Raw genomic sequence first — 12870 nt, 5'->3', positions numbered from 1 at the left:
CCCTCCTTCCCAATGCGGCAGTGTGACTCTCAGCCACAGATCACCTCCACACAGGACTGGAAGCAGACGGGGTCATAGGTCGCCAATTCCAGAGTGCATCCTGTTTATTGATTTATCCAGTCCCGAGAATATTGATGAACATCCCTGTTTAAACTGCCCTTCCCTAAGTGACCCACATGAGCTACAGCAGTCCTTTCTCATAATAGTGTTATAACATGGGAGGCCATACTGCCCATTTAGCCTACGTCAGCCCTCTGAGCAGTCCCATTTTCCAGTAATTTAGCCTTGCCCATGTCCCCACCTACACGTCCGATGCACCCACACACTGGGGACAAGTCACAGCAAGGGAGTTAACCTCCCAGTGTGGGAGGAAACCACACCACCAATGGGAAACGTGCACAGGGAGGTTATGAGGTCTTAAAATCTTGTATTTTATTTGATTGAGCTCCAATGTGGATCAGGCCTTCTGAGCAGGATACCCACCCAGTCACAGGCCGAACATGGGAACTCCACACAGACAACTCCTTAGGGTTAGGATCAAACCGGGCACTCCAGAGGCAGCAGGAATCCTGGAATACCAGAGTGCTGGCTATCTCCCACCTCTCTGCTTCCCCGCTGGGTAGGGAGTTTCAGGATTGACAATAATCTTTCGTCCACATCATAAACTAAAGCTAAGCATCGACACCTGTTGTTTGTTCTTGTTTAGAGATACAGCGTGGAACAGGCTCGTCAGGCCCAATGAGCCGAACCACCCAGCAACCCATCGATTTAACCCTAGCCTATTCACAGGGTAATTTACAATGACCAATTAAGCTACTAGCCAGTATGTCTTTGGACGGTGGGAGGAGACCCACGCGGTCATGGGGAGAATGTACAGCCTCTCTACAGATGATGTTGTTATTTATACAGTGTGGAGCAGGCCCTTCTGGCCTTTCGAGCCGCGCCGCCCGGCAATCCCCAATTTAACTCCGGCCTAATCGCGGGACAATTCACAACGACCAATCAACCTGCCAACTTTGGAATGTGGGAGGGCACCCGGAGGAAACCCACGCGGTGATGGGGAGAACGTACAAACTCCTTGTAGGCAGCGAGGGGAACTGAACCCGGGTCATGTTTCTGTAAACTGTTGTACTAACCACTACACTACTGTGCTGCCCTAAATTGATGTTGGGATTGAACTCTGAACCCTGGAACGCCCTAGGCTGTAATAGTGCTGCGCGAACCCCTCTGCTAATGTGGTAGCATAGCGGACAGGTTATCGGACCAGCAGCCATTTGATGCTAACACACAAGTTCAAATCCCACCATGCTCTCTGGAGAATTTACATTCTGCTCATTAAATAAATAAACCTTGGAATTCTTTGAATACTGTCTTCCATAACAGCATCAATGAAATTACTGAATTGTGATTAAAAATGTGGTGGCTTTTCTAATGCCAGTCAGAAGTGGTAACGGGTCTGTATGTGACCCCAAACCACTAACTCTTATTTACCTTCTTCATTCCGAGGCCATTGGGGATGGGTAATAAATGCTGTGATACTGAAGCTCACTACACACCCTCCCACTGAAAACTGATTTGCCCATTAAGTTGAGACCATAAGACATAGGAGCAGAATGAGGCCATTTGGGTCAGCTCTACCAATCCATCATGGCTGATTTATTGTCCTAGTCAACCCCAATCTCCTGCCTTCTCCTCATGACCTTTAAGACCCTGACTAGTCAAGATGTGAGCCTGTTGTTGTGCTGTGTGCTGATATTTTTACGGTGTTCCCCTGTAAGCCTTAATGTGTGGAGAAGTCAGTAGGTCATCCCTTCAACAGCTCCAGCTGAGAAAAGAAAGCTAAAAAAATAATGGGTGAAGTTAAAGCTGGGTAAAAGAGGGGAAGAAAGGTTGGATTGAGAAAGGGAGTGAAGAACAGGCAGAAGGTTGAAATAAAATGTAATTATTTCAATTTAGGTATTTAAAAAGATTGCAATTCCTGCAGTTTAATATCTCCAAATGCAGAAATGAGACTCTGCATTGACAATTATTTATTCCCAGGACCAGAGGCCACCTGCCAGTGATTAAAAGGTTGCTAATAATGTTAACAGTAATATTTCACCGAATGTCATTGAGTACAAGCTGGGAATCGGCAGGCAAGAAAGTGCAAAGGCAGGAGCCAGTGAGGCATCTCACGATAGTGATTTCTGGCACTATGTATCTATCCTCCACCGAGGTTCCTGGTTCCCTCGCTCATCAGAAACATTGAACACCACTAACCTCACTGCTAAACTGAGAGTCCAGTCCAAGTTGCTAAACAGCTAAAGGAGGGAGAATGCTTGGGGATACTCAGCAGGTCAGGCAGCATCTGGGGGCAGGGAGAGAGGAGAGAAAGAGGGAGAGAGGGAAAGAGAAAGAAAGAGTGAAGAATGAAAGGAAAGTGAGTGTGAGAAAAAGAGAAAGAGGGAAAGGAGGAAAGAGTGAGGGAAAGAGTGACTGAGGGAAAGAGTAATGGAAAGGGAAAAAGAGAATGTTTCAGAGAGAGTTTCAGAAAGAGGGTGGGAAAGAAAGAATTAAAAAGGAAAGAGAAAGGGGAGAGAGGGAGAGAAAGAGTGAAAGAATGAAAGAGAAAGGAGAGTGAAAGAGAGGGAGAGAAAGGGAATGAAAGGAGAGTGAAAGAGGGAGAGAAAGGGAATGAAAGAGAGAGTGAAAGAGTCAGAGAGAAGAGAAAAAGAATGAGAGTGAAAGGGTGAAAGAAAGAGGGTGAGTGAGAACAAGGAAGAAGAGTGAGGGAAAGAGTAGGAAAGAATGAGAGTGAGAGAATGAAAGAGGGAAAGGGTGAAAAAGAGGGAGAAAGGGGAGAGAGAAAGAATGAAAGTGAGAGAAGGGGGTAGAGAGAGGGAAAGAAAGCGGGAAAGAGTAAAAGTGTGTGAGTGAAAGAGAGGGAAAGGGAGAGAGTATGAGAGAAAGTGGGAGAAAGAAAGAGGGGGTGAGAAAAGGAGAGTGAAAGAGAATGGGAAAGAAAGTGTGTGAGGGAGAGAGAAAGGGAGAAAGAAAAAGTGAGAGTGGGAGAGAGAGAACGGGACAGAAAGAGTGAAAGGTAGAAAGAATGGGAAAGAGTGAGAGTGTCAGAGAGGGAAAGAAAGGAGAGTGAACGAGAAAGAAAGTGAAAGAGTGAGGGAGAGAGTGTGGGAGAGGAAAAGAGAAATAGGGAGAGAGAAAGAAAGTGAAAGAGAGAAAGTATGAGAAAAAGGAAATGAGAGTGAGAGAACAGGTAAAGTGTGTGAAAGAGAATGGAAAGAGTGAAAGAGGGAAAGTGTAAAAGAGTAAGAAAGTGTGTGAGAGAGTGGGAAAGAAAGAGTGAAAGGGAGAAAGAAAGTAAAAGAAACAAAGAGAGTGGGAAGGAGAAAAGAGTGAAAGGGAAAAGAGTGAAAGGGAAATGAGTGAAAGGGTGAAAGAGATTGAGGGAGAGAAGGAAAGAGTGAAAGAATGGGAAAGAGAGCAAAAGAAAGTGAGTAAAAGAGGGAGAGAAGGAAAGAGAAAGAAAGTGTGTGAAAGAGAAAGTGAGAGGGAAAGGAAGAGAGTGAAAGAGAGTGTGAAATAAAGAAAGAGGGAAAGAATGGGAAAGAAAGAGAGGGAGTGAGAAAGAGAAAGGGAGAAAGAGGGTGAGAGTGAGAATGAAGTAGAAAGAGTGAAGGAGAAAGGGACAGATAGTGAGAGAGAATGAAAAAGAGGGGGAAAGGGAAAGTGTGTGAAAGAGAGAAAGGGAATGAGAGTGAAAGAAAGAGTGAGAGAGAAAGAAAGGGAGTGGGAAGGAAAGTGAAAAAGTCAGAGAGAAGGAAAGAGGGAAAAGGAAAGAAAGTGAGAGAATGCAACAGAGAGAAAGAGTAGAAAGAGAGTGAAAGAAAGATAGTGAGAGTAAGAGAAAGTGGGAAGGAAAGAGTGAGAGTGAAAGAAAGAGGAAGGGAAAGAATCAGTGAGAAAGGGGGTAAGAAAGGGAGTGAGAGTGAAAAGGAAAATGAGAGAAAAAGAATGAGTGAAAGAAAGGGAGAAAGAAGAGCAAAAGAGGGAGAGAGTGAAAGGGAAAGAAAGTGGGATAGAAAGAGAGAGAAAGAGGGAAAGAAAGAGTGAAAGATAGTGAGAGAAGGAAAGAAAAAGTGTAAAAGAAAGTGAGAAAGTGTCAGAGGGAAAGAGTGTAAAAGAGTGAGAAAGGTGGTAAGAGCGCAAGAGCAAGAATGAAAGAGAAAGAGCATGAGAACGGAAGAGAAAAAAGTAAGAGAGCTAGAGGGAGGAAGAGAGCGGAGAGAGAAAAAGTGAGAGTAATAGACAGCAAAAGAGTGAAAGAGCGACAAAGAGTGAGCGAGAGCGAGAGAAAGAGAGAGTAAGAGAAAGAGAAAATACAGATGAATATATGCAGAGGAATATACAGAGGACATTTTGAGCCGAGACCCTTCACGAGGACTGGAACGGAAGGAGGAAGAAGCCAGGATAAGGAGGAGGACAAGCGCGCAGATGCTAAGTGAGACGGTGTGAGGGGGAAGACAGCAGGGTGGGGGAGGTGATCGGTAGAAAAAGTAAAGAACTGAAGAGGAATCAATCCGATAGAGGAGGAGAGTGAAGTGGGAAGGAAGGGATGGAGGAGGGGCACCAAGGGAGTGGGCAGGTGAGGAGAAGGGAAGGGGTAAGAGGGAGAATAGGGAATGGACAAAGAGAGAAGGGGATGTGGGGAGAAACCACTGGAATTCAGATAAATTGATGTTTTTGAAGGCTGCCTAAATAGAATACGAGGTGTATGTGTTCATCAGGTTTGACCATAAGACATAGGAGCAGAATTAGGCCATCTGGCCCATCGAGTCACCATTCAATCATGGCTGATCCTTTTTTCCCTCCTCAACCCCACTCCCTAGTCTTCTTACCGTAACTTTTGATGCCCTGTCCAATCAATCTCTGCCTTAAATACACCAATGACCTGGCCTCCACAGCTACATGTGATAACAAATTCCACAAATTCACAACCTTCTAGCTAAAGAAATGCCTCCACATCTGTTTTAAATGGATGCCCCTCTATCTTGAGGCTGTTATTCCCAGTGAGTACAGATCCAGAGCTATCAAACTTTCCTCGTATGATTACCCTTTCATTTGTGGAATCATCCCTGTGAACCTCCTCTGGACCCTTTCCAATGTCAGCACATCTTTTCTTAGATGATGAGCCCAAAACTGTTCACAATACTCAAGGTGAGGCCTCACCAGTGCCTTATAAAGCCTCAGCATCACATCCCTGCTCTTGTATTCCAGACCTCTTGAAATGAATGCTAACATTGTATTTACCTTCCTCACCATCGACTCAACCTGTAAGTTAACCTTTAGAGTGTTCTGCACAAGGACTCCCAAGTCCCTTTGCATCTCAGATTTTTGGATTTTCTCCCCACTTAAAAAATAGTCTGCACATATATTTCTACTACCAATGTGCACAACCATGCATTTTCCAACATTGTATTTCATTTGCCACTCACTTGCCCATTCTCCTAATCTGTCTAAGTCTTTTTGCAGCCTACCTGTTTCCTCAACACTACCTGCCCGTCCATCAATCTTCGTATCATCTGCCAACTTGGCAGCAAAGCCACCTATTCCATCATCTAAATCATTTATATACAGCATAAAAAGAAACAGTCCCAACACTGACTCTTGTGGAACACCACTGGTCACTGGCAGCCAACCACAAAAGTATCCTTTTATTCTCACTCCCTCCCTCCTACCAAACAGACAATGCTCTATGCCAGTAACTTTCCTGTAATACCACGGGCTCTTAACTTGGTAAGCAGCCTCATGTGTGGCATCTTGCCAAAGGCCTTCTGAAAGTCCAAATATACAACACCAACTGCATCCCCTTTATCTACCCTACATGTAATCTCCTCAAGTAATTCCAACAGGTTCATCAGGCAAGATTTTACCTTTAGAAAACCATACTGACTTTGTCCTAGCAACATACATCAAAGTTGCTGGTGAACGCAGCAGGCCAAGCAGCATCTATAGGAAGAGGCGCAGTCGACGTTTCAGGCCGAGACCCTTCGTCAGGACTAACGGACTAACGTCAGGACTGACTTTGTCCTATCTTGTTCTGTGTCACCAAGTACTCCATCACCTCATCTTTAACAATTGACTCTAAAATCTTCTCAACCACTGAGGTCAGGCTAAATGGTCTATAATTTCATTTCTGCTGCCTTTCTCCTTTCTAAAAGAGTGGAATGACATTTGCAATTTTCCAGTCCTCTGGAGCCATGCCAGAGTCCAATAATTTGTGAAAGATCATTACTAATACCTCCACAATCTCTACTGCTATCTTTTTCAGAACCCTTGGGTGCAGTTCATCTGGTCCAGGTGACTTATGTACCCCTAGGTCTTTCAGCTTATTGAGCACCTTCTCCCTTGCAATCGTACCTGCACTCTCTCCTCTTCCCTCACACCCTTCAACACCTGGCACACTGCTACTGTCTTCCACAGTGAAGGCTGGTGCAAAATACTCATTTAATTCTTCTATCCTCTCCTTTCCCCCCCACTATTATTCTAGCGGTCCTATATCCACTCTCATCTTTCATTTATTTTTTGCATACTTGAAAAAGCTTTTACTATCCACTTTGATATTGTTTGCTACCTTGCTTTCATATTCCATTTTTTCCCTCCTAATGATTCTTTTAGCTGCTTCCTGTAGGTTTTTTAAAAAGCTTCCCAATCCTCGGTCTTCCCACTAATTTTTGCTTTGTTATATGCTCTCTTATGCTTTTACCTTAGCTTTGACTTCCCTTGTCAGCCACGGTTGTACTATTTTGCCATTTGAGTATTTCTTTGTTTTGGAATACATCTATCCTGCACCTTCCTCAGTTTTCCTGGAAACCCACACGATTGCTGCTCTACTGAATTCCTGCCAGTAACTCCTTCCAATTTACTGTGGCCAAGCTCCTCTCTCACACCACTGTAATTTCCTTTGCTCACAGAAATACTGCTACATCAGAATTTACTTTCTCCTTATCGAATTTCACGTTGAACACAATCATATTGTGATCACTGTCTCCTAAGGGTTCTTTTACCTTAAGCTCCCTAATCACCTCCAGTTCATTACATAACACCCAATCCAGTATAACTGATCAGCTAGTAAGTTCAACGACAAACTGCTCTAAAAAGCCATCTCTCTCTCTCAAGATCCATTTCCAACATGATTTTCACAATCAGCCTGCGTGTTGAAATCTCCCATGACCATCGTAACAATGCCCTTTTGACTCACCTTTTTTTAATTTCCTGTTGTAATCTATGGTCCACATCCCAGCTACTGTTGGGAGGCCTGTAGAAAAGTGCCATCAGGGTCCTTTTACCCTTGCAGTTTCTCAACTCAAACCACATCTTCTGATCCTATGTCACATCTTTCTACTGATTTGATGCCATTCTTTGCCAGCAGAGCCACACCACTCTCTCTGCCTACTTTCCTAACCCTCCGATACTTGGACATTCAGCTCCCCACTGCAACCATCCCTCAGCCATGATTCAGTGATGGCCACAACGTCATACCTGACGATCTGTAAAAGTGCAACGAGATCATCCGCCTTATCTCCTGTCCTCCGTGCATTGAGATACAACACTTGGAGTACTGTATCCTACACGCTTTTTGATTCCGCAAACCTAACCCTGTCCTCTGCCTGCCCTTACTGAGAGTCTGAATGCTCACTATCTTTGTTTTTTTACCACCCGTCCTATCTTGAGTCTTCATCAGGGTTAGACGTGACGGCTGATTAATTCCTTCATAGATGCTGCCTGACCTGCTGAGTTATTCCGGCATTTTGTGTGTGTTGCTCTGGATTTCCAACATCTGCAGAATGTCTTGAATTTATGAGGGGCAGAGGTAATGTTTTGGCATGATGAACAGCCACTGCAGGATGGTAGGGTGCTCCTTCTCAAAGAGGACTGGAGACTTGGTTCCACTCTGGTGTTTTTTTTTGTGTACTTTGACAAAGGTAATGCAATGTGGAACAGGCCCTTACAACTCGTGAGCCGCACTGGCAGCAACACCCAATTTAACCCTAGCCTAATCACAGGAAAATTTACAATCACCAATTAACCTACTAATTGTCAAGTTGTTAAACTGTGGGAGTAAACCGGAGAACGCAGAGAAAACTCAAACATTCCAATAGAAGGAAGTAGAAACCCCTTACAGAGGATGAAGCGTTTAAACTCCTTACAGAAGTTGCTAAGGTTAAACTCCTTAAAGAGAATGCTGTGGTTAAACACCTTACATTGGATACCAAGGCAAAACTCTTGAAAGAGGAAAGTTAAACTCCTTACAGAAGATACTGAGATTAAACTCCTTATAGAGGATGCCAAGGTTAAACTCCCTACAGAGGATGCCAAGGTTAAACTCCCTAGAGAGGAGTCTGAGGTTAAACTCCTTACAGGGGATGAAAAGGTTAAACTCCTTTACAGAGGATGAAAAGGTTAAAATCCTCACAGAGGTTGCTGAGTTTAAACTCACTTGAGCCTCATAACCAGTAATCAATGTGTGCTGTATAGAAGATTGCTGTCAATTAAATCTATTTGTTAGGAACATAGAACCGTACAGGCCCTTCAGCCCACAATGCCTATGCTGGCGATGCCAAACAAATTAAAACACTTCTGCCTCCAAATGATCCAATCGCTCCATTCTGTCCCAAACTTTTAACCTACTCCAAAATTAATCTAACTCTTCCCTCCCACATAACCCTCCATTTTTCTTTCATCACTTTATAATTAAGCCCTCTTGTAGTAGTCACTTCAAGCTTGAGAAAAAGTCTCTGTCTATCCACTCAGTCTATGTCTCTTAGCATCTTGTATATCTCTATCAAGTCACCTCTCATCCTCCTTCATTTCAAAGAGGAAAATGCCAGCTTGCTGAAGCTCTCCTCCCGGGACATGCTCTGTAATTCGGGCAGCATCCTGGTAAATTTCTGCTCCTTCTCTAATCCTTCCTACAATGAGATGACCAGAACTGACCAGGGTTTTATAGAGCTGCAACATTACCTCGTGGCCTTTGAACTCAATCCCCCCGACTAATGAAGGCTAGCACACCATATACTTTTTATCCAAGCTATCAACTTGCACGGCAATTCTGAGGGATCTATTGATATAGATCTCAAGATCCCTCTGTTCCTCCACACTGCTGAGAATCGTGCTACTCACGCTGTCCTCTGCCTTAATATGTTAGGATTATTTGAGGGCACTCTTTGTTGTCAGTGGCCCAGTGGTGCTCAACTGCATGGAGTTGTGTTGCTGGCAGGTTAATACCCGTGTAATATTCTTTCTCTGAATCTGTCAGTCTTTAATGACCACCCTTCCCCTCAGCCACCCCTTTAGCTCCTTACTGAGGGTTCAGGTCTGTTCATTGTCCGGCATTTGCCGTACAGGCTTTGTCCTTGTCAACAGTCTGCTCGAGTCTCCTCCTTCCACACCTGAATGGGGCACGGGCCGACCCTTCCTCAGCTCCTGGGCAAGGGGTGGGGTGCATTGATGGGGAGGTGGAAATGTCAAAGTGTCAGCTGCCAGAAAGGAGGGAGGGGCAAGGAGAGTGGTGATGGGCTGGGGGGGGGGGCAGAAATTGTGCCTTTGTCCTGTAACGTTTGTGGTCTGCGCCTCATTCCAAATCCACCACCTTTCACCTCCCCTTTCCAGGGCCATTCCACACCCTGCTGTGAGAACAATTACCTTTGAACAGGAAACCTGCTTCAGCACATTGACGGAACTACTGGTACAGATTGTGTGGAAGCTTATGAGGAAAATGGATAGGCTGAGTACATGCAGTGTTTTTACCCTCAGGTTGGGTGAAACTAGAACCAGAGGCCATAGGTTAAGGGTGAAAGTTGAAATGTTTGAGGAGAACCTGAAGGGAAACTTCTTCACCCAGAGGATGGTGGGAGCGTGGAACAAGCAGCCAGCAAAAGTGGTGAATGCAAGATGAAGCCATAAGACATAGGAGCAGAATTAGACCATTTGGCCCTTTGAGTCTGCTCTGTCACCGATCATGGATGATTTATTTTCCCTCTCAACCTCTTTCTCCTACCTCAGCAAAAGACAGGCTTCTCTAATCAAGACAGCGTCCTGGTAAATCTCCTCTGCATCTTCTCTAAGGAGGGAGGGACTCACACTTTGTATTCTGTGAATCCATTTTGTCAGAATCTATAATTACCCTGAAGCTGTACAAAAGGCTCCGTCAAGGCCAGAGTTAATCACTGTGTTTAGAAATCTTCCTGATGAAATATGGTGACTCCAGTACAATGAAAAACCTCCTTGTGACAATTACACACATAAAGCCATCACAGATACATTCTATGGAGTCCTCAAGACTGTCTTGACCAACTTGATTCACCCAATCTATGTGCGTTAAAGTCCCCCATGATAACTGCTGTACCATTCTCACATGCCTCAGATATTTCTGTTTATTGCCTGTGTCACTGTAATGTTATTATTCGGTGGCCAATAGACAGCTCCCACCAGTGATTCTTTCCTTTTACTATTCCTACTCTCTACCCAGATGGATTCAAAATTCTGCTCCTTGGATCTTACATCATCTCTCACTATCGTCGTGATCTCATCTTTAATTAAGAGCACTACTCCACCTTGCTTACCTTCCTGCCTATCCTTATTACCTGGTATCCTTGGATATTTAATTCCCAATTCTCTTCACCCTGCAACCACATCTTTGTAATGGCCACTAAATCATACCCTTTTGTACTGATTTGAGCCACAAGTTCATTGATCTTGTTTCGAATATATGGGCATTCAAATGAAGTGCCCTCACACTCATTGTGCTTTTAAAATCTTGTAATTTTTACTCTTTTACACTTGACTTTTCTTCACTCCATTCTTACTTTTCTCTTTTTTAATCTTTTGTTTTTTCTTTATCCACACTTTTCCTTTTTACTTTATCTATACTTCTCCAATCTGTTGAACCCACCCCCTACTATTTAGTTTAAAGCTCTATTCACAGCCCTAGTTATGTGATTCGCTAGTCCCATCATGGTTCAGGTAGAATCCATCCCATTGGTACAGCTCCCTCCTTCCCCAATACTAGTTCCAATTTCCCATGAGTTCAAACCCACTTCTCCCACACCAATCCTTGAGCCACGCATTTAACTCTCTAATCTTCTTGACCCTATGCCAATTTGCATGTAGCTCAAGTAGTAATCCAGAGATTACTACCTTTTTGCTTCTGCTTTTTAATTTAGTCCCTAGCTGCTCAAATTCCCTCAGCAGAACTTCTTTCCTCATTCCATCTATGTTGCTGGTACCCACATGGACCATGACAACTGGATCTTTCCCCTCACACCCCCAACTGCAAATTCCTCTGCACACAGAACATAAACTATACAAGATAGATAAGAGAAAAAAAATGACTTGTGCAAAACAAGGCACAAGTCATTGAAAAATGCATGGACAAGGCCAGGGTAGTGCAAGAGGAGGCTCGTAATGTTCTGTTGCTGAGGTAGGGTTAGGGGTGTGCAGGTCGGTTCAAGCACCTGATGGTAGCTCTTCGTGAGCCTGCTGCGGTGGGACTTCAGGCCCTGTACCTCCCACCTGATGGCAGCAGTGAGAAGGAGGTGTACCTCAGATGGTAGGGATCCCTGATGGTAGAAACCACTTTCTGAAAGAGCTCCTGTAGGATGCTGTAGATGTTAGGAGTGGGGTTGCACCAGCGATGAACCGGTCAGCAGTCACTACTCTCTGTAGCCTCTTGCCTTCCTCTGGATTGGAACTGGCCTACCAGCCTGTGATGGAAACAGTCAGGATCCTTTCAACAAAGCATCTGTAGAAGTTGTTGGAGTATTTTGTGACAAGCCAAACCTCCTGCCTGTTACACCTCTGGTGTTTAGGACAGCAGTGAAGGTTCTCCATCTGTCTCTTTGCCAACTTCTCCATTGTGCCCCCTGTGTGGTTCAGGGTCCTCATTTCTGCCTCTCCGGTATGGCACCAAGTTGTCTTTGGTCATACCGTCGCACACAGATGTAGAAGCAATCTTCATTGCTGTTTCTGTAACACTTTTGTTTGACCAGTCAGGGTTATTACCTTGAGCTGAACCCCTGAAGCTGAAGGACCAGTAGACCACTCTTAGTCTGGCCTCTACCCTGTGACCTATTTGACATGGGTGACCCTACCAAGAGCCAAAGCACAAGGCCCTGACCCCAGTCAACGTAGCTCTCTGGGTCATGGAGGCACGCAAACCTCCAAACGCTATGACAAGGCTGTGGTCCTCATGGAGGGAAACCTCCTTCAGCCCTTAAGAAAGTAGAGGCATAGGCGTGCCTCTACTTGCAACGGTGTCTATGTTCTGGGCCCAGGACAGGTCATCCAAGATGTTAATGGGATTAGATGGTACCGACTCTTGGAGTATCAGAATCATGTTTTTATATCACTGACTTACGTCATGAAATTTGTTGTTTTGTGGCAGCAGTGCATTGTAATACATAATAATAAACAATAAACTACAATTATGTAATAATAAATTAAATAAGCAGGAGAGAGCAAAAGTAGTGAGGGGATGTATGTGCGTGGGTTCATTCTTCATTCAGAAGAAGCTGTTCCAGAAACGTTGGGTGTGAGAGAGAGTGTGAGTATCAGATACAACCACAGCAGTACAACAATGACAGCAGTGCAAAAGGAGAGGCAAAACTAGTGAGATAGTTTTGATGGGTTCACGGACCGTTCAGAAACCTGATGGGTCCTCTGGCGCCATGTGTCAAGATGGTGTCAGAGTAGTAACTCTGTGTGCAGCTCTGAAAGCAACCAACAAGTATTCCCGTTTAGAACTACTACTGTTGAAATCCACGGTCACAGCCCTGGTGACTTCAGTAAGCCTTTTAATTCAAGTTTTCAGGA

General features: G+C 44.5%; 1 protein-coding gene across 4 annotated transcripts in view; it reads left to right on the top strand.

The window, feature by feature from the left end:
* Window positions 1-12870, top strand: part of LOC134344556 (pituitary adenylate cyclase-activating polypeptide type I receptor-like) — a 269718-nt gene that overhangs the window by 160567 nt on the left and 96281 nt on the right. For 2 of the 4 annotated variants that reach the window (XM_063044561.1, XM_063044564.1), the window contains exon 12: window positions 707-790. The exons of the other annotated variants lie outside the window; for them this stretch is intronic. In XM_063044561.1, the coding sequence (XP_062900631.1) occupies window positions 707-790 (84 nt within the window). The remainder of the gene's footprint in view (window positions 1-706; window positions 791-12870) is intronic. 4 annotated transcript variants of the gene reach the window in all.

This window comes from Mobula hypostoma, chromosome 3, assembly GCF_963921235.1.
Source record: "Mobula hypostoma chromosome 3, sMobHyp1.1, whole genome shotgun sequence".
Taxonomy (NCBI): Eukaryota; Metazoa; Chordata; class Chondrichthyes; order Myliobatiformes; family Myliobatidae; genus Mobula; species Mobula hypostoma.
Note: the sequence above shows the minus strand (reverse complement) of the source record. Positions and strands in the feature narration are given on the sequence as shown.